The sequence below is a fragment of the Pipistrellus hanaki genome (assembly GCF_964339955.1).
Source record: "Pipistrellus hanaki genome assembly, chromosome: 2".
NCBI classification, from domain to species: Eukaryota; Metazoa; Chordata; class Mammalia; order Chiroptera; family Vespertilionidae; genus Pipistrellus; species Pipistrellus hanaki.
The window spans coordinates 43995729-44022490 of NC_140504.1; the positions used below are offsets into that span (position 1 = coordinate 43995729).

The following is a 26762-nucleotide window of genomic DNA, read 5'->3' on the forward strand; positions in this document are numbered from 1 at the left end:
CTGGGCCTGAAAAGGCCTGGATAGAAGGGAGGGTGGGCAGATGGTACAGCGGCCCCCACTGGTCCCACCTTCTCCCTGCCAGGAAAGAGGAAGGGGGAGACAGGGAGACAGGTAGGCCTGGAAAATTGCTGAGAAAAACAAAGAGAGGCAGAGACTGGGTGAGATCAGGCCAGCAAGGTAGGGCAGTTGGGGGCAACCAGGCTGGCAGGGGAGAGCAGTTGGGGGAAAGATTAGGCCAGCTGGGGAGGGCAGTTAGGGGCAATCAGGCAGAGGCAGTTAGGGACAATCAGGCAGGCAGGCAGGTGAATGGTTAGGAGCCAGCAGTCCCTGATTGGAGAGGGTGCAGGCTGGGCTGAGGGAATCTCTCCCTCCGGGCATGAATTTCATAGACTGGGCCACTAGTATGTATGATGGTGACCGACTACACATCCATCTGACCATCTGATCAATGCACTGTCAATTTAAAAATAAATATTGACTCGTGCATGTGCAATATTTGTCTCTGACACTAGCCTCCCATTTAAATTAACTTGAAGACAGTTTCCTGTGATGCCAACACAGTACCTATTTGCAATGACTATTAATAAATTACAAGGACAAACTCTAGACAGAGTAGGAATATTTCTCCTTGAAACCATTTTCAGACATGTTCAGATATATATTGCTTTCTCTTGAGTTAGAAGAGTGTGTGATGTTAAAGTTGTAAATACTTCATCACAAGGGAAATTAGTCAAGCACTCTGAAAGTGTTTTTACTCTTAATGTGGTATATGGGGAGATATTAGAATAAGTTTAATCAATTTATCAGTCATTGTTTTTATCAATGTTTTTATATCATGTTTTTTTTGTTTTTATATCATGTCTTTGTTGTTTTTATATCATGTTGTTTCTTTATTAATTTATATGTTATTTTCATATATATTTTACTAATTTTCTTTCATCTCTGACACTTCTTTTATAGAGAAAGGGTGAATAATGATATTAAAATATTTCTACTAATTAATTTTCTTTCAATGTGCACAAATCCATGCACTGGACCACTAGTTGACTTATACATTTGGTACCCACCATGAAAGAGCTCTCTTTAAAAAGTGGTTGTGGAGGGGTCAATGGGGGAAGTATTGTTGTAATACTTTCAACAATAAAGATCAAATTTTTTTAAATAATAAAAAAAAACAAAGCCAAGTTTCTGCTATAGACTTGTAGGGTCCAACACTGTTTTTAGAATCACCCATGAGTAGAGTTTTATAGGGCAACTGATTTGAACCCAAACATCTAAGTGTCTGAAGAATTCAAAGGGCCTTATATTATGAATGGTCAGTGACAGGGTAGGGTAGACAATAAGGAAGAAATAAACAAAGCTGTCATTCCAGCCCCCCTAAAAAAATGTATGATCAAGTACACAGAACAGCATTTTTAAATACCTAATTATGAGGAGTGTCATAGAGACAAATTCATGCTCTAGGAGCAATGACAATTCAATTCAATGAACCTATTGAGTTAGTACCAAAAGCAGAGTCAAACAGTGAAGTCAGCCAAGAATGAAGTTTAAGTCAAAAACTCACACATAATGACCTGGAACATAGGAGGTATTGATTAGGAAATGTCATATTTGTTCTGAGACAATGGGAAAAGGAGAAGGGAATCATTACTTAGGAGCATTTTTTTTTCTTATTCTAAATCCTACCTTAATTGGCTTCCCTTATATAGCACAGTAGGTAAAACTGTATTAAGTATCCTATTGGGAAAATGGAACAGGATGTACAACTACTCATTTAAGCATGGAGTTAAATTGCGGTGTTCTGTGGACCTATAAACAAGTGAAAAGGCAACTGGTGGCAGCTCAGCAGAAGTGCCGGGACATTTGAACCTCTGAAGCAGGAGCAGGAAAGAATACTCTTAACAGCCTGCATGCACCCTGGCACAGTCCAGGTGATCTACTTACGTTTTCATTAATGGTCGTGAGAGTTGGCTAGAGATTTTTATTAGAGGTCAGAAAGGTTTTGCTGTAACTTTGGGCATTAATTAAGCATTAGTAACAAAGTTAACCCAGAGTTTTGAGATAAAGTCCACTCAACTTATATGCACCATCATCATCATTATAATTCAAAGATCATTTGAGGAATCCGCATGAAGACTCCTGGATGTGAACAAGATGGTAAACTCATTTCTCCCCTACTTCCCTTTAGGTACACCTAAAAACACTGGACAAACTACCACAGGCAATCACAGGAAGATTGAAAGGGGGCAAGAAGGCAGCCTGGCCAAGGAACCGACACTTGAACATAGTAGTAAGTTTCCTTCTTTCTATCTGTCATATATATATATGACAGCACACCATATATATATATATATATATATATATATATATATATATATATATATATATATATATATATGACAGACAAAAAAAAAAAAAGGAAACTTACTACTATGTTCAAGCTTGGACTCTGGAGAAGCCTGCAACCTGGAAATGCCGATGGGAGTGAACAAAAGCAGGTTTCTCTAGTTAAAGGACCAGGAAAGTTGAGCATAACGGAATAGAAATGATTGTGATAACACGTGCCCTACCCCAGCCAAACACCAGGGAATAAAAACATGTGCTGGCTCCAACCCAACCTTGGTCAGCCCGTAGGACAGAGAGCCTGGATTTCCCCTTTTCTCCTTCCTAGGGGTAGCAACAATTCCTCCCTCTACCAAATAGAGAACAAAAGAGGAATTTCATAGAGGAGAGGCCAAATAAAATGGTTCTCTAAATATTCTTTAGCAATATTTAATGTTAAATATCCTTAAACATAAAGTCCTGGGAAGACTCCCTAGCAACCCAAAGTGCAAATGAACATCTGCAAAAGGTTTCAGAACTGAACTACAGTGCGGAATATGGTAGACAGGTTTTCAGACTGGCCTCTGGATAGCAGCACACAATTAATTGAAGCAAATTAGAATTGCCCTGTAAAGACTCCGTAAATGAAATTGGGTTTTCTGAGTATATTGTCATGTATTTGCTAAAACAAGTACACCCACTTTCAATTTCTAAGCATAGATGTTCTGATAAATTACTATAAGTTTAATTTAAAACTCTCATTGGTACTCTGTAACCACAAGTAAATTCTTTGAGCCAGAAATCAGAACACTGATGCAAATTATACATGTGGATATTGTTACTGCTAAATATTCTGTTCCTGTATGTTCCTGTGTGTGTTCTAAAGCCTTGTTTTTGTTTTTCCCCTCTTTCCTTTTTTGCATTATGTGCGTTGCTTATAGAGATTGTGCTGGGAACCCTGGTCTAAGATGACATTAACCAGAATTAAGAAGCAGGACAGAGAGAGAACTGTATGTTTTTTTTCCAATGAAACAGTCCTTAATGATCTACCATCTGTGGATATAAAACAAATTTTTATTTTATAAGACCTGAATTGGAAAATATGTTACATGTTAACTATTTCAACATCACTTAATGCTTGAACACTAAATGCAACCTTCCTGTTAAGCATTTGTCTGACTTATGCTCAAAAACTTTCTTCTGGGGTTCCTTATTATATCTGACTAGATGTCAGCATTAGGAAAGTCTTTGGGTTTGAACCCTGATCTTATTCTCTGTAACTTCTGTTACTTGGTCCTAGCTCTTCAATCGGCTTGGTGCGGTTAAGATCAAGAATAACTGTCTCACCCTAGGTGGTTTTGTTCAGTGGTTAGAGCATCAGGCCACAGATTAAAGGGTTGTGGATTCAATTCTGGTCAACATCATGTACCTCAGTTGCAGGCTCAATCCCCAGCCCCAGTCAGGGGCATGTACAGGAGGTGGCTAATCCATGTATCTCTCTCAGATCATTGTTTTTTTTCTTCCTGTCTATCTGTCCCCCTTTCTTCCACTCTCTCTAAATATCAATGGAAAAAAATATCCTTGGGGGAGGATTTACAAAAAAATAAAAAAATATAAAATAAAAAGAATAACTGTCTCACTGCAGACTGGTGTAGCCACTATGGAAAACAGTGTGAACTTCCCTCAAAAAGTTAAAAACAGAACTCCCATTTGACCCAGAGATCCCACTTCTAGGAATATATCTTAAGAATTCTGAAACACCCATCAGAAAAAAAAAAAAATAATAATATATATATATATATATATATATATATATATATATATATATACCCCTATTTCATAGCAGCACAATTTACAATAGCTAAGATCTGGAAACAGCCCAAGTTCCCATCAGTAGATGAATAAATATAAAAAATTGTAATACATTTACTCACTGGAATACTATGCAGCTAGAAAAGAGAAGGAGCTATTACCCTTTGAGACAGCATGGAAGGACCTGGAGATGATTATACTAAGCAAAATAAGCTAGTCAGAGAAAGACAAATATATGACCTCACTTATATGTGGAATCTAATGAACACAATATAGTGATGAATAAAATAGAACCAGAGACATGGAAACGTGCAACAGACTGAGGAATCTCAGAGGGAAGGGCTGGAGGGGGGGGGGGGGAATGGAGGGAGAGATTAACTGAAGAATTTATGTGCATATATGCATTGCCCATGAACACAGACAAGAGGATGCTGAAGGCCTGGGGCAGGGTGGGAACCAGATTTGGGAGGGGAAGGAGGTTAAAAGGGGGGAGATACTTGTAATACTCTCAACAATAACAATTAAAAAAATGAACTAAAAATAAATACCTATTTCTGATGGAATCCCAAAATGGGGAGAAAAAAAAAGAGAGAGAGAATGTCTCTGATGATGCATTTTCTAAACCTCGTTTTTGTTTGTTTAGTCTATTCATCCCTATTTCAACTGTTTCTCATCATAGTTAATGAGTCTTGTATCTATCTGTTTGTCCTTCCTGAACTTGCCCTAGTTTATCTTGTACCTCTTAAAGAACCACCAAATTAGATACCAGTGTGATCTTCTTGAAAGTTTTAAATGGATTGACTGTCATCAGACACACTGGAAGCACTTATTTTTGTTTTAAATCTCCTTTTAAACTCCTTTTATCTTCATTCTATTTTGCATTTCATTATCTTACCCTTTCTTCTTTTCCAAGTAGATTGTTGGCTCTCTGGATCAGACCACTAAAGTATTTTAGAATCTCTGGCTGGCAGAGATAAAAAGAACTCTTATAAGCCATCTGGCCTAACACTTCTCTTGTCCAAATGGAGACCTCCATGCCTGAAGAGAAAAGTTAATGACAGACTGGGGACAGAGTCTAAATTGCTTGATCCCTAAACTCATAACACTCTACTTTTTTATTTTACTTTATTTTTTAGCTTCTCTCTCATTTGCTTATTATACAAGAAGCAGGTTCATTTTTGGTGTTTGTAATGATGAAATGTTTGTTGATTTTCAAACCTAGGCCATCTCTGATGGGTACTCAAGATCAGAGTGGGGAAAAGGCTTACAGGGATTTAAAATTCCCAAGACGTGTTGATCTGTGGGGAGAGATTTTATCTATTAATATGAAACAGAGAAGGTTTGGAATGTGTTTGAACAGAGTCCCATTTTTTGAAAAAGACAAAGAAGAGGCCATAATCTCACGGAAATTGAGAATTCAGAGTGTTGAAGAATGTAGTGGAGAAGAGAACAAAAGGACTTTTTTCACCACAACAAAAAAGCAGTCCCCACTTCTCATTAAGTGGAGGATTTCTGCTTTAGCCTGAAGGTGAAAGGAGGCTGATCAGCATGCACTCCAAGGTATAGAGAACTGAAGGTGAAGTCCGTGACTCAAGCTGACTATGTCAATTTCTTATTTTGTGTATCCTGAAGTTTTCTGTACCTACTGTATGTGTTAATATCTTCTAAGTTTATCATAAAGTATGGGCCTATTCTTCTGCCTTTCATCTGCCCTCACAAGTTTGCCCTCTGCCTAGGAATAATGAGGCAAGAAACAAGTTCTTCTGTGTCCTGCTGACCTACATGAGCCCACAATCTTTTTTTAAAAAATTCTTACCAGAACCCTGTGAAATAGGTCTGTCATCCCTATTTTCCAGATAAAAAACTTCAGGTCCATGTTGGTGAGCTCTTTATAACACTAATAAAAGGCAGTACTTTTATGAATATAGAACTGGGTTTTGATGTTAAAACCCAATAAGCTATTCTAATAAAGTCAGAAAATTGTTGAACACATTGTAGCTACATGAAATGATGAATGTTGTATACATGACTTAGTCTTCTATAAGGATTTTAACGCCTCCTCTTCCTCATTTCTCATCTTATCTGTTTGCTCATTCCCGCATACATAACTTTGAAAAATATTTTCCCCTTTTATCTGTACATCAATCCTGTGAGTTATTTGTGGTTTTATTATTATTATTTTATTATTATCTATCTTTTCCCAGAGACAGATATTGAGTCAGAAAGAGGGTAGGGAACTTGGCACACAGTAAAAGGGCACATCAAACCACACCTAGGGTTTCAATAAAACCTGAAATGGCATATGATGGCATTTCCCTTAGCAAGTTTAAAAAGTCACTAAAACAATTCACTCAGACTTAAAACTTTGTTTTGAAGTGACATATTTTATAACTATACTTAAAGTAAAAGTCCTTGAAGATAAAGTTTCATATATTACCATATATCAATTTTTCAAGCCTCAGAATAGTATATATTATTTTTTAAAATATAATCAACTAGATCTATCCTGAAAACATCCTAAATTCCAGATTAAATTAATTCTCCAAATTCTTCATTGTGTCTACTTCCAATGTTTTGTTTTGTTTTGTTTTTCTTAGTCTTTTTTTTTTCATATCTAAAAGTTAAAAATTAGCAGTTTTGCTGAAACTGGTTTGGCTCAATGGAAAGAGCATCAGCCTGCGGACTGAAAGGTCCCAGGTTCAATTCCAGTCAAGGGCATGTACCTTGGTTGAGGGCACATCCCCAGTAGGGGGTGTGCAAGAGGCAGCTGATCAATGATTCTCTCTAGTCGATGTTTCTAACTTTCTATCCCTCTCTTCCTCTCTGTAAAAAAATCGATAAAATATATTTTAAAAAATTAGCAGTTTGTTTTTTCTAAATGGAATTTCTCATATACCTTAAATCTTACGTCCTTTCCATACCTAATCCCATTGCTTTGAAACAAAACATCCCTGAACTGCCACCACATAATATGTTACAGTCTGCATGTTTGCATCCCTGCAAAAATTCATATGTTGAAACCTAGCCTCCAAGCTGATGGTATTATGAGGCAAGGTCTTCAGGAGATCATTAGGTCATGGAGCCAGGGCCCTCATGAATTCAATTAGTGCCCTTATAAAAGAGGCCCCATAAAGCTTGTGGCCCCTCCCGTCAATGTGTGGTTAACGGGGAAAAGATGGCTATATAGGAAACAGGTCTCTGAGCAGTTGGCCTTTCTGCCATGAAAAATATGAGAAATAAATGTGTGGTGTTTAAAAGCTACCCAATCTATGAGTATTCTGTCTTAGAAGCCTCAACAGACTGAGAAATCCTCTGACTCTCTCTCTCTCTCTCTCTCTCTCTCTCTCTCTCTCTCTCTCTCTCTCCCTTCCTTTCTATGTCATTCTCCTTTCCTCTGGCCCCTCTTATTTCTTCCACTGTCCAGACTTCTACAGATTGGCATTTGGGGTTTCAGTCAAGCTGCTTTCTCTGGATATAGGCGATACAGAGCTAACCCCAAGAAAACTAAGAGTTGCTGTAGATTACTTTTAAATGTTGGCTCTGGATACTTCCCAAGTTGAATGAGAAATACATTAATTCTGGAGTTAGGATTTCACGACTGAAGATGCTAGCTTGTGTTGCTGAAGCAGTCTGTCCTGTCCTGTTCAGACAATAAGTAGAGGGAAGCCAGAGCCTCTGGTCTTTCCCACAAAGCTGGATGCCTGCAGCCACATGGGAGCACCAGCTGTGGGATATGAGTCCAGTGATTTGCATCTTGGAGAAAGAGGTTCTATTTCCAATGGATTTCCCCTCATGAAAAATTTCAAGTTGTAGCCAAACTTTCTCATAAATTCCATGATTCACCAGTGGGCACCTTGCCATCCAGCATATAGTGAAAAAAATTGATATTGTACTTGTCTAACCTTAATGTCCAGTTAGCTTGAGTATGGCTAAATGTTTCAATCAGTGGCTCTCTGTGTAGATTGATTTTTTACCCCCAAAGACATTTGCAATGTATATGAAGACTTTTGTTGTTGTCTCAGCTTGTAGTAGGGTGAAGTGTGCTGATACTGCTGTCTAGTTGATAATGGCCAGAGATGCTGCAAACCATCCTAAAATTCTCAGAACAGCCCACCAGAACAAAGAATTATTCATCCCAAATGTCACTAAGCCAAGCTTGAGAAGCTCCAGCTTAAATGCCTACTGACCTGAGATCTGTAGACTCCACTGTATAACTGAGCCCTTAGTCATCCTATAGAAATAATGACTGACTGTGAAGGTCTCTGTCCCTGGTGGTGGTGCAAGAATCAAATGCTGATTGTTGGCTCTAGATTCAATTTGAAAAATGTTATTAAGAAATAGCTCTTGCTTCAGTGGGGAAATTATTAGTATGGTGTTCTGGATTACTTTTTGATACTATAATTTGAGATCATTTTCAAAAACAGCCAAATTTAGTTTTAAGGTAATTTCACTGTTTCTGTAGTCCTAATTATGTGTTGATTTCTTCATGCAAGCTTATTGATATTGGCAGAGTGCAAGCTAAAAACCTAACATTCACACAAGAATAAATCAAAATTGGCTCAATTAACTTTCTTAGGATTCAGGGTTTGTTAACAGCTTCTCTGTTTTGTTTTGCATTTATTTATTTGATTACATCTTTTGCCTTCTTACACTCCCATCCAGAATGCAAGTGTAATTACATGGCAACCTTCAGCAGGGTACTGTTACTTCCACAAAAGTTGAATCCATTATCTGCAGATAATGAATTCCAGCAGGATCAATCCAATAGCCCTGAACTTCTGGAAAACCTGCCTTCTTGGATCTTCCTCTCTCTGGCTCTTATTCTTTCATTTCCCTTCTAAAGAAGATTCTTTGCCTCATTAGTTTTCATTAGGTTTATTAGGTTTATTAGAAAACAGCACTGACCAGGTTTCCATTTCTGAGGCTTTTGTTTTGTTTTTGTTTTGTTTTTTCCCCCCCAGAAGTGAGCAGAAGAGCACAGCAAGGAATAACATCACATAAGGAGATGGTAGCTTTTGTTTTCTAGATCTATTCCAGTTAGCAAATAATATCAGGGACAGGCTATGTGTTTTAATGTTGTTGAGTTTATGTGTTCAGTGTGGGTCTTTCAATAGTGGTCATCAGTACTGTCACAGAGGTGGAACTCAGGGTTCTTGAATTCTAATCTTGGTTCTTGTATTAAATGGCTGGATAAATATGGACAACTTGATTCGCTTTGGGAGTTTATTATCTCATCTGTAAAATGGGATGGTTGGAACACTAATGTCCCATGAGTGTGGCAGAGAGCAGTTGCAGAAATATGGGGAGCTGAGAGGAAAGAGAAACAACTTCTTCAACATATGCCTATGTTTTACACAAGGCATATGAGGAAAGGGGCACAAAAAGTTTCAAAGAAGTAGATGCCTATGTCTGTGGATCAAAGAAGCTCTATGCCCTTCATTGCATTATATTCAGAAACCTGACATTACCTCTACCACTACCTGCAAGTCTCTTCCCTCTAATTGTTCCCCTCAAGTCTCTCTCTCACCATGTAGGTCACCAATAGGGCAAGGAATGGGGGAGGAAAGGGAGAAAGTCAGAAATAAGCATAGAAAACTAAGTAAAGAAGAAAGGAGTGTACTCGAATGAAATCGGCTTTTTCCAACAATAGTCTGTTTCCCTCAACAGTTCTAAAAACTGAAAATCATACACAAGTGCTAACTCATGCCACTCAGAAGTCTGAATCGGAAACACTTTTTTAAAAAAAGATGTGTCTGGGCTATTTGGCAAAAGAGGGCCAGGTCTCATAAAAAAAAACATAGCTAAGAAGTCAGAGAACGGGAAAAGAGGGATAAATGAAAGGAAAGAAAATGAATTATAGGATAGAAGCTGAATGGAAAAAAAGGACAGAAGAAATTATTTTTCCCAGTAAGGAATGCAAAATTTTCCACCAGACAACTGGGACTCTTGGCTGAGTGGTGGATGCATCATGTGAATGAAAATGTAAGGTGGGCGGGGCAGTGCAGGAAGATCTGTCTCCTGTCTGCACTGTCTCCAAAGCAAAAGGTTCACTGCAGTCCCAGCTGCACCACTGGTTCACCACGATACCCTTTGCAGAGTCTGCCATGGCCATTTACATAGAGGCAGCCATGTCCATGACATAGAGTGTGGAAAGAGCACTGGAACTTTCGTTAGAATATCTGCATTCTGGACCCAGCTCTCCTTGCTGACCCACCTTGATTTGTCATGGAACCTCTGAAGCCAGTGTTATTAGTTATTAAGTGACAGGGACAGAGTTCTTCATGATCTCTGAGAGTCTTTCAAGTTGTAGCACTTTTAATAGTTGCAAAAATAAGTACTTCATACCCTTGCTAGATCACACTTTTTGAGCAAATATGGTACTTATCCCTCTCTCTCACCCCTCTTTCGCTGCCCAAAAACAATTATTTTACCTGAAGAGAGGGAGTGTTGAACAAGATGGTCTCTTGGAGTCCCTTCCAGCCCCAAGATTTGTGATTCTAAGAAATCCATAGTTCACTGAACGCCTTAGCAATACAAAAGAACCATTATTATACCACATCTGAGGAGTTTTTATTTTAAGTGAACCCACCCACCTTTCAGAATTTCTCAAGTCCCACCCATGAAACGGACATTTTATCGAACATTCCCCAAAGAATTCCACAGGCTATCTATCCTTTCAGAGTTTATCAGTGAACAGATTATATTAGTGGCAGAATGCACTTGATTCTCAAAGATGGGATCTGTGAAGAGAGACCAGCAGTTTATTACTTTCTGTTATTAAAACCTGTAAAGGAATCCCTGCTTCATCAGGCTGAGATAGGAGAAAACTTATAAGCAGTTGCTATCCTCATTTAACTGAATTTTAAACTCTGTGTCACTATTTATAATTGCAATGAAGAGCTGACTGGGCCTTCCAATGGACAACCCCCATGAGGGGACAACTGGAATTCCAACTGCTTAGCATACAGGACCTAAGAGCTGGCAACACACACACACACACACACACACACACACACACACACACAAAAATAAATAAATAAATAAATAAATAAATAAATAAATAAATAAAAAATCACCCAGTAGGAAGATTTTAGAACTGTTTTTAAGACATAAAATTAAGCTCCAATCTGAAATAATTGGGGGAATAAAAATCACAAAGTCTACATGTAGGTAAAAAGGAATTTAAATATGGAGTTTGAGAAAGGTTTTTATTCTAAACTAACAGTATGTAAATCATGCACGTGTGGCCTGGGGTTTCCATTTTTGTTGTTGTTGTTAAGGCATTCATCTAGAAAGAGAAATAAGTTCATAAAGCAGAATAGAAGTGAGAAAATCCCTTGAGCTTACTTTTTTCTTTTCTAGTAACCACTCCTAAGATAGATGATGGTCAATAAAAGGGGGGTTTGGCAAGATGACTCTAGGAGGGAGATAACATTGCCTAAGTTAATTAGATTTTCTTTCTGTGCCTCTTTAATTCTGAGGAAAATACAAAGGCCAAATAGCACAAAGCACCAACTCAGAAACAATGCATGCAGGAGCAGGCTTGTTCTAAGTAAAAAAATAAAATAAATAAAATAAAATAAAATAAAACAAAATAAACAGCACTAGGTTTGTTTTTTGTTTTTTTTTTTTTTTTTTTCTTAAATGGCTGAAATAGCAGGAGAAAAAAAGATATCATTCAAGTTTCCAGATTATAAAGCACACAGGTGAGAAAAATAAATAAATAAAAGGCTCTCTCTGCATTTGTTTAAACTCAACAAATGTACATAAAGCAAGAACAATGTGTCAAGGATTTTCTGAAGCACAGTTTTAGGTAATAAGAATCAAATCAGTGTGTGTGAGGTGGCAGGGGGCAGATGAGGAAAGAGGGGAGATGGGATAGAGAGGGAGGGAAAGGAGATTTGCAATACTAGCCAGAACCTGCAAAAAGAAGAGTGTCAAGTCAAACAATCTATAATCCTTCTGTAACTTTCTCCCCCAACCAACCAACCAACCAGGAAACCAAGTAACTAGTGTGGGGCAACCTTGGCTGCCACACTGTAATCTTTCTCAACAATATTTCATGCACGAGGAATCAAGCTATTATTTATTCAGCAAATACAAACTGAGCATTAACTGCTTTTGCTACTGGTTTAGGTATTTGGGAGGATACAGATGCTGAGGACCCAACTCTGATCTACTGGCCCCAAAACTCTCATTATAAATCACATTTTTTTAATTTTATTTTTTTATATATTTTATTGATTTTTCACAGAGAGGAAGAGAGAGGGATAGAGAGTTAGAAACGTTGATGAGAGAGAATCATCGACCAGCTGCCTCTTGCACACCCCCTACTGGAGATGTGCCCATAACCAAGGTACATGCCCTTGACTGGAATCGAACCCGGGACCTTTCAGTCTGCAGACCAACGCTCTATCCACTGAGCCAAACCGGTGCCGGCATAAATCACATTTTTAATACCCAGATGATTAAGAATAATCATCTATCTAATAATCACCCAAGTCTGAAAACTCCTATTTTAGGAGATATAGCAATGACTATGAGAGTTCTTAATCTCAAGAAGCTCATGTAAATGATAGGCAAAAATAGGAATTTCCCAAAACAAAGCTGAAAGTGAAACATGATATGCAAGGAACAAATTCTTCGCTGTGGCTGGGCATTTAGAGGAGGGAGGAATGATGGATTGTTGAGAGCTGCACAGGGAGTGAAAGAGGACCTCACCCGAATAGGTACATTTGTGGTAGTCGAGTTACCATTTCAACACGCAGAGAAGGAAACATCTACTATTAGAATTAATACTAAGCAGACACATGGCTCCAGTGTTCAGAGAAAAAGAGACCTTGTCCTGAGAGCTTTACATAAATCTCCTCTGCAACCCGATCCAAACAGTCAGTTACATCCTATCATTTCCCTATTTTGCAGACGGGGCCAGAGAAGATCAGAAATTTTCTAAAATTTGCTCACCATCACAAAGCCAGAGATTGAGGAGCTGAAGTTCAATATCAGGACTATCCCATTCCAGAGCCTACATGCCTCCCAAAGAAGAATAAACAAAGCACAGATGTGCAAAGGTGTGAGACACATAAGACCAGGCATCTATTGTTCCCTCTGGCTGGAGGGTGGCAGAGTGGGGAAGGGGGGTGGAGAGACACGGCTGGTAGAGTTAAGGGAGAGCCAGACTATAGGTGCTGTATTCAACTAGGTGGGCTATCTACGATAGCAAGGGGAAACCAATGAAGGTTTCCCATAGAATACTGTGATAAAAGCTTTATTTTAGGGTTTAGGCTATGAATCATGAGTTATATCTTATAATCAGAAATAATATTAAAAATCAAAAGTTTGAATAGTCTTTCCCTGGCTAAGAACCAGGTGGAACTGTTGTCTCATAGCTGTTCAGATAAACATGCCAGGTCTTAAGGAAGATTCTACAGAGCAGGCCTTAAGATAAATGCACTGTGTGTCTGTTATCCTGCAAGACAAGGATCAGCTCATCCCTGGAGCTGTCCAAATCTGGCAGAAGGATAGCCCTGGAGACTAAAGCATTCCCTGGGACCTGAGGCAGCCCCATGGGGCAGTGGGCACAGCACAAGCATGGGCATCGATTATTGTCAGAGCTCAGACTCCTGAATTCTGGTCCTGTGTTCATTTCATCAAATCAAATCAGCTGACACTGGGCAAGCCCCTTTCAGTCTCTGAATCTCCCTTTCCTTGTCAGGGAAATGTGAAATTGGTCCGGACAGGACTCAGATTTCACAAAATTCAATTCTTCCCTTCCAACATCCCAGCATAAAGGATCTGCTACCATCAATGTCTCACTTCCCGGGATTTGGGGGTGGGAAGAGCAGCATCTTCCAAGAGCTTCCACAGTTTGTAAAGCCCGAGTGAGAATAACTGTACTCCCTTATCTCTAGGAAGCCCACTAGTTCTGACTCCATTATAGATTTGCCATTCTCAAATCCTGACTGCAGAGTCCTCACTGAAATCAATCTGGCCCAAGTTTATCTTTTTTTCAAGTGCAAACTGAATCATTGATTTAAAAATAATTCAACAACAACATGACCATATCCAAGCACATGCAGGGAACTCCTCATTGTATCATCAGGGGATGAACTTTAGGATTCATGCCTGTCAGGGTATTCCGTTATTATTTGAGATTTTTTGTTTTATTCTCAAAAGATTGTGTGTGTGTGTGTGTGTGTGTGTGTGTGTGTGAAATTTCAAATTCCTTGGAAGCCAAGCAAAGACTTAAAACTGTAGATGGAAGGGACAGAACCATGATACATCTTATTCGACATTCACAAAAAGTATTCCTGCAAATTCCAACCATCAAAAATGAATTTCCAAAGACATGATCAATTACGTGGATCCAAGATGATTTGCCTATAGAAGGGGTGAATATGGAGAAGATACAAGATTAGTTCTGCTCTTAGAAACATTGCTGGTAATTTGTTTTTTTTACATTGCTTCACATATTTTTAAAAGAACTTTTAAACTCCATGGGTTCATTAGACCACACCTACTAGTTCACACGTAGAGGTGCCCACGAATGACTGACTCCTATAATCAATTCATTGCAACAATGTGACGCATGTTAATCCTATTGGTGTCACCTTCTTTGACCTCCAGCCATGGGACAAGAGTAGGAGAATGACATAAATGCTAACATTTACAGTGAAGCAAGCTTAATTACAGGACCGAAGAAACACACATTTTGTTACCTCATGGTTATTTATTTTTATAGGACCTGAGAAAAGAAAATCTGCCCAAGATGTGTGACAGGGCTCTCAGCAGGACTGCCAAGCTCACATCTGTGACTCCTGGGAAGAGTATATTAAAGGGGACCACCCACGCTCTGCCCTGGGAACTAGCTTATATATCTTCAGCTGTCAGGCACTCAAGGTCCCCTCTCCGCTGACCATGGACTGATTTTTGTAAGACCACCAAAACTATCCACTTATTCAAAAGAAATCAGATTTTCATGCCTTTGCAAATCTATCAGGAGGCACAAGTAAACAGAAGACAAATCCTGGAAAGGACTCAAGGTTCTCTCCTTACTTCTTGCCCAATATCATATAGTGAAGTCCAGCATCTTAGCCACAACATTGGGAGTTAGGAGTTTTGCCCATGCTGTGATTTCCTGAACTCCACATCTGCAAATCTCCTGAAAGCCTGAGGAGAGAGACCTTGAGGGGGGGAGCTGCTAAATGCATCTGGATATCTGCACATAATGTGTATTTCATCACCCCAGAAATGTAGCCTGGTACACTGGCAGGCATGAACTGCCACTTCAACAGCTGTAGAAGAGACATTGATATACTGACATGAAGAGGCAGAAAGTTAAGAGCAACATGAATGAGTAAGAGTGGGGGTGAGGTTGAGGACCACAAGCTAAGTACTCTCTGCTGAAGCATCCACACAGATCTTTAACATTGTGGATATGGGGAAAATGCTAATATATATCGCATACCTCCTGACACTAAGTTCAGGCAAGTTGTATACACAAAAATAAAACCAGAATGAGAGCACGAGGCAGCTGATGATGCATAACCCAGTCTAACACTTAAACCTCCAGAAACTGGAAGCCTTAGTGAGATTGCCTCACACAGATTTCACCTCTGCAAGCATTCCTTCTCTTTAACCTTTGATCTTAAACTTTTGTAGATGCAGGGGAGAAGAGAGAAATTTATTTCACAGTAGAGATAAAAACCTACTTTATCTCTACTGTTTTTAGAATGCTTTCTTTTAAACTTCAGAGAAAAGTTATAGACTAGCATGTAGGAGGGATGAAGGAATGGAAACATCAGAGAAATGGATGTGGAACTACACCAAGAAATGAAGTGAGAGAAACCTTATGCTAGACCCAACTCTCAAGGATCAGTGCTTAGTGGGGACTTTAAACATCGCCTTATCAGCACAGTCCTGAGAGAGAGAGGGAGAGAGAGAGAGAGAGAGAGAGAGAGAGAGAGAGAGAGAGAGAGAGAGGAGAGAGAGATAGCGCAATAGACTTGCCCAGCTTCATCTAGTGTTGATTACAGAGCTCACACCACCAGATACCTGAATCCACAAACACATGACAGAAACATTAAAGGATTACTATGGCCTTGTAGTACAGTTTGATATCAGGTAGTGCGATTCCTCCAACTTTGTTCTTCTTTCTCAAGATTGCTGTGGCTTTTTGGGGTCCTTTGTGGTTCCATATAAAATTTTGGAATATTTGTTCTAGTTTTGTGAAATATTCCATTTGGTATCTTGATAAGAATTGTGTTGAATCTATTGATCGTGTTGGGCAATATGGACATTTTAATTATTTTAATTCTTCCTATCCAAGAGCATGGTATATGTTTCCATTAATTTGTATCTTCTTCAATTTCTTTCTCTAGTATGTTATAATTTTCTGAGTGCATACATTCTTGTTTAAATTTATTCCAAGGTATTTTTATGCAATTGCAATTTTTTTCTGATAGTTGATTATTGGTATATTAAAAAAAAAAATGCAACTGATTTCTGGGTATTTATTTTTTATCCTGCCACTCTACTGAATTCATTTATCAGTTATAGTAGTTTTTTGGTGCAATCTTTAGGGTGCTCTATATAAGGCTCTGGTACATTTACTCAATGGAATAATACTCAGTCATAAAAAAGAAGGAAATCTTATCTTTTGCAACATGGATAGACACGAAGAGCATTATGGTAAGTGAAATAAGCCAGTCAGAGAAAGACAAGTTCCATATGATTTCACTTATATGTGGAATGTAATGAACAAACTATACTAACTAACAAAACAGAAACAGGCTCACAGATACAGAAATTGTGAGCTGTATCTTGACAGCGGTTATTGACAGCTGTCAGAAGGAAATGGAGGTTGGGGAGCTAGGTTAAAAAGCTGATGGGATTAAGCAAAAACAAAACAAAAACCTCATAGACACTGACAACAGTATAGTGATTACCAGAAGGAAAAGGAGGTGGGGGTAGTGGAAGAGGGTACAAAGGGGATAAATGGTGGCCAAAAGAGGTCATCTGACGTTGGATGGTGAACACACACACACACAATATATATATATATATATATATATTATAGAATTGTACATCTGAACCTATACAATCTTATTAACCAATGTCACACCAATAAATAGAAGAAGAAGAAGAAGAAGAAGAAGAAGAAGAAGAAGAAGAAGAAGAAGAAGAAGAAGAAGAAGAAGGAGAAGAAGAAGAAGGGGAAGAAGAAGGGGAAGAAGAAGAGGGGGAAGAAGAAGAGGAGGAAAAAGAAACATTAAAAGAGACCAAATCTGGCCAGAAAAACCACAGTGGCAAGGACTCAGGAGAGCACCGGGAGCCACAGGGAGCTTAGGGGGTCGGCGGACTGGGTACCTTGATGTAGGCTCGCTGCAGGTAGTTGTAGGGCACTCGGCGCTGGAAGTCGCTGTGCACATCCTCGCTGACCTGGTGGCGGGACGCGGGGCCGCCGAGGCGCTGGGTCTGGCAGCTGCGGCAGCAGCGCGCCCGCTCCAGCACGGCGCGGAAGAAGGGCAGCTCTGCCCCCGGCCCGGCGCCTGGGGGCGCGAGCGGGCGGCGCGCGGCGCAGTGGCGGGCGCAGCGCGCGCGGACCTGCCGCAGGCGCCGGTGGCTGCGCAGCGCCCCTTCCAAGTCGCGCACGGCCAGCTCGTAGTCCCCGCTGTAGTAGGCGGCCACGCCGCTGGCATAGAGCAGATCGTAGGGCTGCAGAGGCCCTGGCTCGGGCTCCAGCTCCGGGCGCGGGCTGTCCGGGGGGCCGCCCCGCAGCGGCGGCGGTAGCAGCAGCAGCAGCAGCAGCAGCGGCAGCAGCGGCAGCAGCGCCCAAATGCGCTCCCGCATCCTCCGCCTCGGAGAGACGCGGGACGGCCACGCTCCAGACCGCTCCCGCACCTGGCGTCGGTGCCCCTTCTCAGTCCTCCGAGGGCGAGAGCACTGGCCCCGCCGCGATCTGACTGCCCCGTGAGCCCCAGGTGACCGGGGACCGCCGGCTCTCGGAGGACTGAGAGGCGGAGGCCAGCCGGCCGGCAGCTCTTAAAGGGACGCCCACAGCTCACACGCTCCTCCTGCTGCCCGTTCGTCCACACGGGCCTCCCCGCCGGAGCTCAGCGCGCGCCCTGCCGGCTCCGGGAGGGCTACAGCCACAGGGATGCCAGGGAATGGATAGGATCCCTTCTTTTTTTTTTTTTTTTTTTTTTTTTGGAGAGGAAGAAGATCCGGCTCAGGGAGGTGAAGGTTCTCATCATATTCTGGAGTCTGTACCCGGCTTCACAGTGTACAGAGGCCTTCACCTTCAGAGGAGGCACAGGTGCTCCAGCCCAGGCTGTGAGGGAAGCACTGGAGGGCCATTTGGCCCAGGTGTGGGGGCTTGACCAGAGCCATCAGTCCCAGTGTATAGACCTGTGAAGGGGCAAAGGAAAGCCTCACCCCTGGGTCTTGGGATTCAAAGTTTAGAGTTCCTTCCCTTAGGGAGGATTTCTCCCCGTCCTTCTCATCCAATGTGTGTGGGGTGGGTCTGGGTATTGGAAGGGGTGGGGGGAGGGGGGCACAAAGGAAGGGCAATCAAGAGTCCCCCTTTCTATGCAGAAGGTATTATTACAGGACACAGAGAACTCGGAGGAAGGAGCAGCTGCCTTCAATTCTGCCTCTGTTTACCCACAGTGTGACCTTGTGCAACTGAGCCTCAGGTCCCTCATCCCCACAGCAGACAAATGTCCCCAACACATCACATAGCTTTCAGATATAAATTCTTCTAAGAGTCGAACAAAGAGGCAATTTAATAAATCCAGTACCCGCGGGAGTTAAGCAATGAGTATCAATCTAGGAATGGGAAAGCTGACAGAAGTGGCTGCCAGATTCCAAAGGACTAGCTGAAGGCTTTTCTGTTCCTCTGCTTCTCCTCTCTCATAAATCCCTTCGGAGGCAAGTTGTTCCCCTCTTTCCTGTGCCTTGGCTCCACACTCTCACAGGGATTCCTGAGAGCTTATCCGCTGGACCTTGACTCCAGCCTGCCTCCTGAAGGCATTCCTGTGGTCTCCTAGTGCCATAGCAATTTCACCATTCTTCTTGGCTACGGGGATGGTGAGTAAGAGGGAAGGGCAATGGTAAAGAACCTCATATATCATGCAGTTGGTATGAATTTCCCAATGAAGGCTTTTGTGAGGAAATACCACTATGCCCGGGAGGTTGCCGAGTTTCATGCTCAATCTTTCATTAATTTTGTTGAGTTTAACTGCTCTGACAATGAACAGCCTTGGCTCTGTTACTCCAAGGGATTCCCCCAAATCATGTTCTTGTTATTTTTCCCCCATCAAACATCACTCATTTGGCTCATCCCACTGATGGAAAAACTACGGTTTCGAGCTGAGTGTGTACTTTGGATATTCAATTTTCCAGAATTTGCACTTGACTTATCTGCCTAGACATTTTCTCTAGGGATTGTCTCTCTTTTCAGATAAAGATTTTGGAGTCCAGAGTTATCAGTCTGCTTGTGGGGCATTTTGAAGTGTACTAGACTAGGGATTCTTCCCGTGGGGGGGATGCTTAACCATAGATTACCTTTACATTCTGCGACATTTACATATTATTTAATATCTGTCAATTAAATTCATATCTTTGGATGCCTACTCTCAAAGTAGATGTTCTAGTGGAGGGAAGAGACAAATAAGCTAGGCCCCTTATCCCTGGATCTTACAATATTGTAAGATCCAGGGATAAGGATCTTACAATATTGAGAGAGACAAACATGAGGTACAGGACTATGATATAAGGTAGAATGTGGTCCATCTTAGATTAGATTCAAAGTGCTACAGGAAATCAGAGCCTGCAAAGATTTCTGGTGGAAGGATCTAGAAAAACTTAGGGAAGAGTTGACAATGGCAGAGAGTTAAAAACTTATAGGCTGTAGCCGTACCAAACTTTCCATTTACCCCCAAACAGGCCATGTGCTTTCAAGATATGTTCTACATGTCTTAGTACTTTATCTCCCTCTGTACAAATCCTGTCTGACTTTATAGAAAGTGTTCAATTGACATCTCAAATTTGCTTGAACATTGAAATGACCCAAGAAGGCAAAAATAGTGATATCTGGCTCTCACTCTGAGATACTGAGATTTGATTAATTTGGGGTATGGCCTGAGCATTGAGATTTTTAAATAGTTCCCTAGGTGATTCTAATATGAAGCAAAGATTGAGAACCACTGATCTAAGTCAATGTTTTAGTTCAGATAATAACTAAGGGCTCCAGGCGCTGTGGAGGATTCATGAATGTGAGATGTACCATCTCTCCATCCGCCTTTCCCAAGGACAATCTGATTTGCCTTTTAAGCCTAGATTAGGACCGAAGTTCATGGCAATAGGGTGATAAGAGTCATACAGGGCCAAAAAGTTGATTTCAAGCGATGCTCTGCCCAGTGGAATCAACTCTGGGTTGAGAAAGACAGTCTTCCCTGAGTCTCTTGAACTCCTGCATGTCTTGCTGGGTGTGCCAAGGTGGCACTTATTCTTTACTGGGGCCATTTCCTAGTCAATTGAATTCCCTCTCAGAGTTTCTGACTCACTAAGTTTGGGGTGGAGCCTCAACATGTTAATTTCTAACAAGTTCCTTGGTGATGCTGAGGCTCTTGGTGCAAGAATCATACATTGAACTTGGTCAATACAATTCCTTATGATCAATGGTTGCCAAACTTTGTTGTGTCTGAAAAGAACTAATAAATACATAGAGGCCCAGGCTTTTGAATTAGAAACAAATCTGGGTCTTTATGTCTTCACCAAGTTCACCAGGAGTTCTGATAGCCACAGGTGTTTGAGAATCAGTGTTTTAGTGATTTTTTCTTCCCTGAAGGCATCATTGGTTGGCACTGGGGCAGGGGAGTATAGTTGTACTATTGGCATCTAATGTATCATACTAATCATCCCTCGACAAGAAATTATCCAGCCTAAAATATCAACAATGTACAAGTTGAAGGACCCTGGGATAGAATATAGTTTGAGCACTGCAAGTCCTATGCAATTGTTTTATTTTACAAATATTGACATTTAGGCCCACTGTTCACATAGTTAGTAACAGGATCAGTGCACTTAATTTTATATACCAAAATATAAAACTTGAATTGAATGTCATGGGGCATTGAATGATATAGCCTTTTAAATTTTTTTTAAGAGAAAGAAAGTATGAAAAGTAAGAAAGGCAGAAATGATGGTTTGAGAAAAGGAGACATTGGAACCATAAGATGTTGAAATTAATGCTAAGATAGGTATGAACTGAAAACTTGTGATTTCTCTATTTTTTATAAGATCAGAGAACAGCCAATGCACAAGAAAATCCATTCAAAAACTTTAAAAGGGATTCAACCACTTCCTTTTTTATTATATTTGGAATGAAACTTGACAGAAGCTTGAATTTCCTTTTGACTTCTGTTTACAAGTCAACAGCATCATGGCACTGGCTTGCTTTAGGAAACCTCCAGCAGGAAGGAATTCAGAAAAGAGCTCTCCAAATACTTATTAGTTCCCCCAAATCAGCTTTGCTTTTCAAAGATGACTCTTCTCTTTCCTGCAAAATCCTTATGGAACAATAAAAAATGTACTGAAACTCCAGCAGGAGACTCCATTGATAGTAGCCTCTTTCAATAAGCAAATCTAATATTTTGTTATTTTGATCATGTGTAACCAGGGCTCTTGCTTGCCCCAAACATCTTTGATTCCTTTGAAATGAAAGGAATAACTCTCAATACACAACAACCCAACCCTGTTCAGCTGCTGTTGATGCTGGCGACAAGGGAGCTGTTTTGAAGACTTGTTTTTTCCCCCTTATACAAATAGGATCATCTGAAAACTTTTTTTTCCTCCTCCAAATAAGTTAGTGTGAAAGGCAAGCCACTAACAGTCTGTCAACATAAGAGAGAGGGAGAGAAAAAGAGAGAGAGAGAGAGAGAGAGAGAGAGAGAGAGAGAGAGAGAGAGAGAGAGAGAGGAAAAAAAGCCTCCCTAGAAGAAGAGTGTTTTTTTTAGAAAAATTAATATTTAACTTACATTTAAAATCAAACAGGAGCTGCCACATTCCAGGACTGTCTGTTCCTTTCCAGTTTCCTTAATAGCCATGTCCCTGTACATACCTTAATTCCTGATTGGGCTTTAAAATTCCAAATCAAACAAAATATCACAAACACTCTATGCCCACACTCCTGTCATGAAGGCATTCTAATAGTATTCCTTGGGAGACTCAGATTTTAGTTGAATAGGAAAGATGTGAAATAAAGAACACTAATTATTCCCAAAATAATTAAAGCCCAAAACACAATTCAGATAGAAACCCAGAGAACTGGGCAGATCTTATGTGCTGGGTAGCAGGCCAGTTCTTTTCATAGACATGCAGTAATTTAACTTTTAAGGGTCTCTTTGAATAAGGCACTAGTGTTATAATTATTCCATTGAGAAAGTTGAGTCTTATAAAAGAGAAATGACTTGCCAAAATCCAGTTTGAAAATTACAAGGCCAGGACCAAAGCCTATTTAGTACTTTTCTCACTCTACTATGCTGCCTCTTTCCAAGCCTAAAATGTCTTCATAACTCCCATCAAAATTTTGCTTTGGTTAAACCTGGACCACATGTTTTCTTTAGTCACCAACTTTCTGTATGTTCCTCATTCAGCTAGATTCACAGACTTACAACATTGCTCTTCAGAATAAATATTAGTATAAACAAGATGTGTGTGTGTGTGTGTGTGTGTGTGTGTGTGTTTGTGTGTTTGTGAGAGAGAGGGAGACAGACCACATGTATTAGACAGAGGCTGACTATGACTGTGAACTCAACTTGATAGGTGATGTAATGTGAGTAGAAACAGTCATGACCACTAGAGAACATAAACAGGTCTTCAATCATACCTACATAAGAGATGCCAGATTGCTTCAGATGGATGCAAAGAAAAACCTTACCTATTAGATATTCTGAGAGAGAAGATTATTCTGTCTGTGTATGTAATCCATCATTCTGAGATTACCCTTGTGTCCTGCCTATCTTTGAGACCCCCTTCCCATCTCCATTCCTGAATGCTTCATAGCAGAATTTGTGCTGAATTCATGTTCTGAGTCCACGTTCTGAACTAATTCTGCATTCTCTCCTACTAGGCTTCTCTGCCTTTAAACTCTAGTTTAGAAACTAAATCCTTGTCTTAGAAACTAAACCTTTGTCTTCTCTTGTTTGTGGATGTATTAAGGTTTATAACTAATCATTTATCTTTTTTTTTTTCAACTTCAATTTTGGAACCACTTGAGTAGACCCAGAAATGGAAGTAATACATACCCAAATATTACCATTATTGCTGAAAAGCAGGTTTGGAGGTATGGGTTTTAATATGAAATAAATGGCCTATTTATTACTTCTGCCACCCACATCCTCCAATCAAACTTGTCCACTCTCAGACAAGCTAGGAAACTTCTGAAACATTACTCTAGAATTTTCCTCATGTACACAGATAAGGAAAATAGGAATCCCCTCCAACATTCTGTTCATTTAACCAGAATAATCACCTCACAGCCTCTGACGTGGTGCCCCTGCTATTCCTTGCTTGCTCAAAGACCATTTCTATACCCAACCCCTGTTTCCATCTGTAAGGCATCACTAAGCCCGAAACCTCCCTGGACCAGCACCTAGTTCTTGCTGACAGAATGCTTGGGATGAGCTTCATCTCTCTGCTGTGACACCCTTTTCTCATCTTAGAGCCACCCTTGATGCTGACTGCTTTGCTCTTGGACACCTGGCTGAATTTCAGCATGCTGCTTGTTGATTCTGTGACGCTAAATCTGACCCACCAAAGTGTTTCAGACCAGTTGTCAGGAACTTCCTTCTGGAAGGTCTGCTCTGCTTCTGACTGCTCTGGTGCCTTTCTTCACTGCAGCAGATGTATAGGTGTCTCACCTCTCTGGCCTCAGCTTCCTGAATTGCATCATGTACCCATTTCCAGGAAAACATAGGCTGCTGCAGATTCCACATTGTGATGGGGACCTAGATAGAAGGCCAAATACAAAAAGCACAGGAAGAAATATAAAGTTATTATTGAGTGGAAGAGAATTTATGTTGAATTCCTTTATAGCAGTAAACTTCCATCTTGTTCAGATTTAGATAACATTAACTGAAATTTTTGAGCTGGGAACATTTTGTGATTTTATTTGATCCTTTGGGTTGGAGGATGGGGAGAAATTAAGGCTATATTATTATACAGACTTTACAAATAAATAAATTTTGGTAGGAAATGTTTTAATGTTCACAACACAAATAAGTTTGGGATTCAGGACTTGAATCTGAGTCCAGAGCCCACTTACTGAAGAGTGCATACTTCTCTTAGGGTCTCCAGACAGGAATTCTTTTTAGCATCTGTCCACAGAGGATTTGTTCTAGTAGCCTTCTTCTAGTCGTTTTCAGGCTCATCTTCTGGTGGGATATCAAGGAAAAACAAAGATGCAAGTATTAAAGCAATAAAGTTTCAGTTGCCACAAACCCCTAAATTCTAGTGCTGGTTGCCTGCCGCTCTCATTATTCTAGTCTGCTTTGACCACACTTAACACCATTTCCCTCTTTTGGGACTCTCTCCCGTAGTATTCTCGTCAGGAATGGTCTGACCTGTGGTAGTCTGCACACTGGCATCCCCACTTCTCTGGGCAGGATCTAAATGTGCCTCTGCTGGGGCTGTTGGGCTTCTTCTTCTGTTTTAAGGAATTCATTCAAATGAAAACATTGGCAGAGCCCATAAAATTCACCAATGTGGCTTTGCTGGAGAACTTGTCACTCATACCTGAATACTGCAGATTCTGACTTTGCCATTTATTTGGCCCTGAAAATAGATTCCAGCCTCCTGATTACCTGACCACCTGTTCCTTGCCAGCCTGGCAGGGGCCTGCCTGTGGTTTCTTTCAACATCTGCCCCCCACACCAGGCTGCTCCTGTTGTGTTTACATCTAAATTGCTTTTTTCTAAAATTTTTTAAAATATATTTTTATTTACTTCAGAGAGGAAGGGAGAAAGAAATAGAAACATCAATGATGAGAGAGAATAATTGATTGGCTGCCTCCTGCATGCTCCCTACTAGGGATCAAGCCCACAGCCCTGGCATATGCCCTGACTGGGAATAGAACAAACTGTGACCTCCTGGTTCATAGGTCCATGCTCAATCACTAAGCCACACCAACTGGGCTCTAAATTTCTTTTTATTAGCAGTACCTGACAATGTGTAAATTGCCCCAATAAATGAAAACTCAACTCAAAAAGATACCTAATGATCATCATCCTGTTAACCTCTTGGGAAGAAAGAGATTTAGTAGATCTCAATATTGTACTTATGTTATAGAAAATGATATCAAATAATTGAACCAAATTAAGGTATAGAATAACCTTGGGCATTAAATTAGGATGTCCTAGATCTGGTTCTGGTTCTGCCATGGGGTCATTGTGATACCTCAGGGCAAGAAACTTCTCTTTGATCCTCTTTTACCCCCATCAATAAAGAAAGTTCTGGAACTAGACTTCTGAGAGCCCTTCCAGCAATAAGTATTCTCTGATTCTTTCATTTTAAAAATTCTGTTATCACATTCCTATTGGCCCTCCAAAGCATTACTCCCCCTCTCCCTACATCTATCTCTGGGATAAAGTTAAATTTCGGTTCCCAAACACATTTTCAAGCTCCCTCAGGGGTCATTAAAGGTCTCAGCTTACTCAGAGCTTGTTGGTTTTGCCTAGAAATGTCCGCCAGCCTCGGCCAGTAGAGCAGAAGACTGGCCTTGTTGTTTTCAGGCATTTTGTAGCATAATAACAATTCCAGGCACAGCAGAGTTGATCCACATGCCCCAGCTCCCAAGGGAACTTCCCACGTTAGTCTGCCCAGCATATGTCTTCCCTTTCTGCATTTACCCACAGGAAAGAATCATGAAGAAAATCCAGGATTTACAAAAAATAGTGAGGAGAAAGATAGCTGCCCAACTTTTCTAACCCATTTGATTAATGGAGAAAGTAAGACACAAATGCAGTGATGAAGTGGTTCACCTGAAACACACACACACACACACACACACACAAAAGGAATAATTAGCCAAACCAATATTTTAATTTCTTTACTCTATTAAATCTGATCCTCTTACCACCTTAGTCTTTGAAAACATTCAGGATCTAAATAATAAACTGATCTGAGCCAATTTACATGTGGGGGATAGGACAATTTATATTTAAAATTAGCTTAATCTCCAAACCACTTTTGAACTTAAATTATTACTTTTAAGATACTGTAAAAGTACACAAATGTATATTTAAAAACTCTATAGACAACTCCTTCCTCTTACTTTCAAGAGAAAGTAGGTTGTAAGTTGTATAAATAAAATCTTGTGCAAGTTGTAGCAATAAAACCTTCATTTCACCCCCACAACCACTTCAGTACCAATGTACCCACAAGAAAACATGGGTCAAAAACTTGACATTCTGCCTCTGAAAGACTGCCAGACTTCAGATTCTACCACACAACATGTAATCAGAGATTGATTTGTTAAAATAAACACAGAATAAATCGTAAAATCAATGTCTTTCAAAGCCAACATCATGGGAAGCCATATGCTGATCCCATTTATAATACCAATG

At 40.3% G+C, this 26762-nt stretch overlaps 1 protein-coding gene across 1 annotated transcript in view; it reads right to left on the reverse strand.

Annotated features, from left to right (window-relative positions):
- The window catches only part of P3H2 (prolyl 3-hydroxylase 2), a 163867-nt gene extending 145669 nt beyond the window's left edge, over nt 1-18198 (reverse strand). The window contains exon 1 of the mRNA XM_084872821.1: nt 17503-18198. Coding sequence (XP_084728947.1) covers nt 17503-17985 — 483 coding nt within the window. The 5' untranslated portion in view covers nt 17986-18198. The remainder of the gene's footprint in view (nt 1-17502) is intronic.
- Between the last annotated feature and the right edge of the window lie 8564 nt (nt 18199-26762).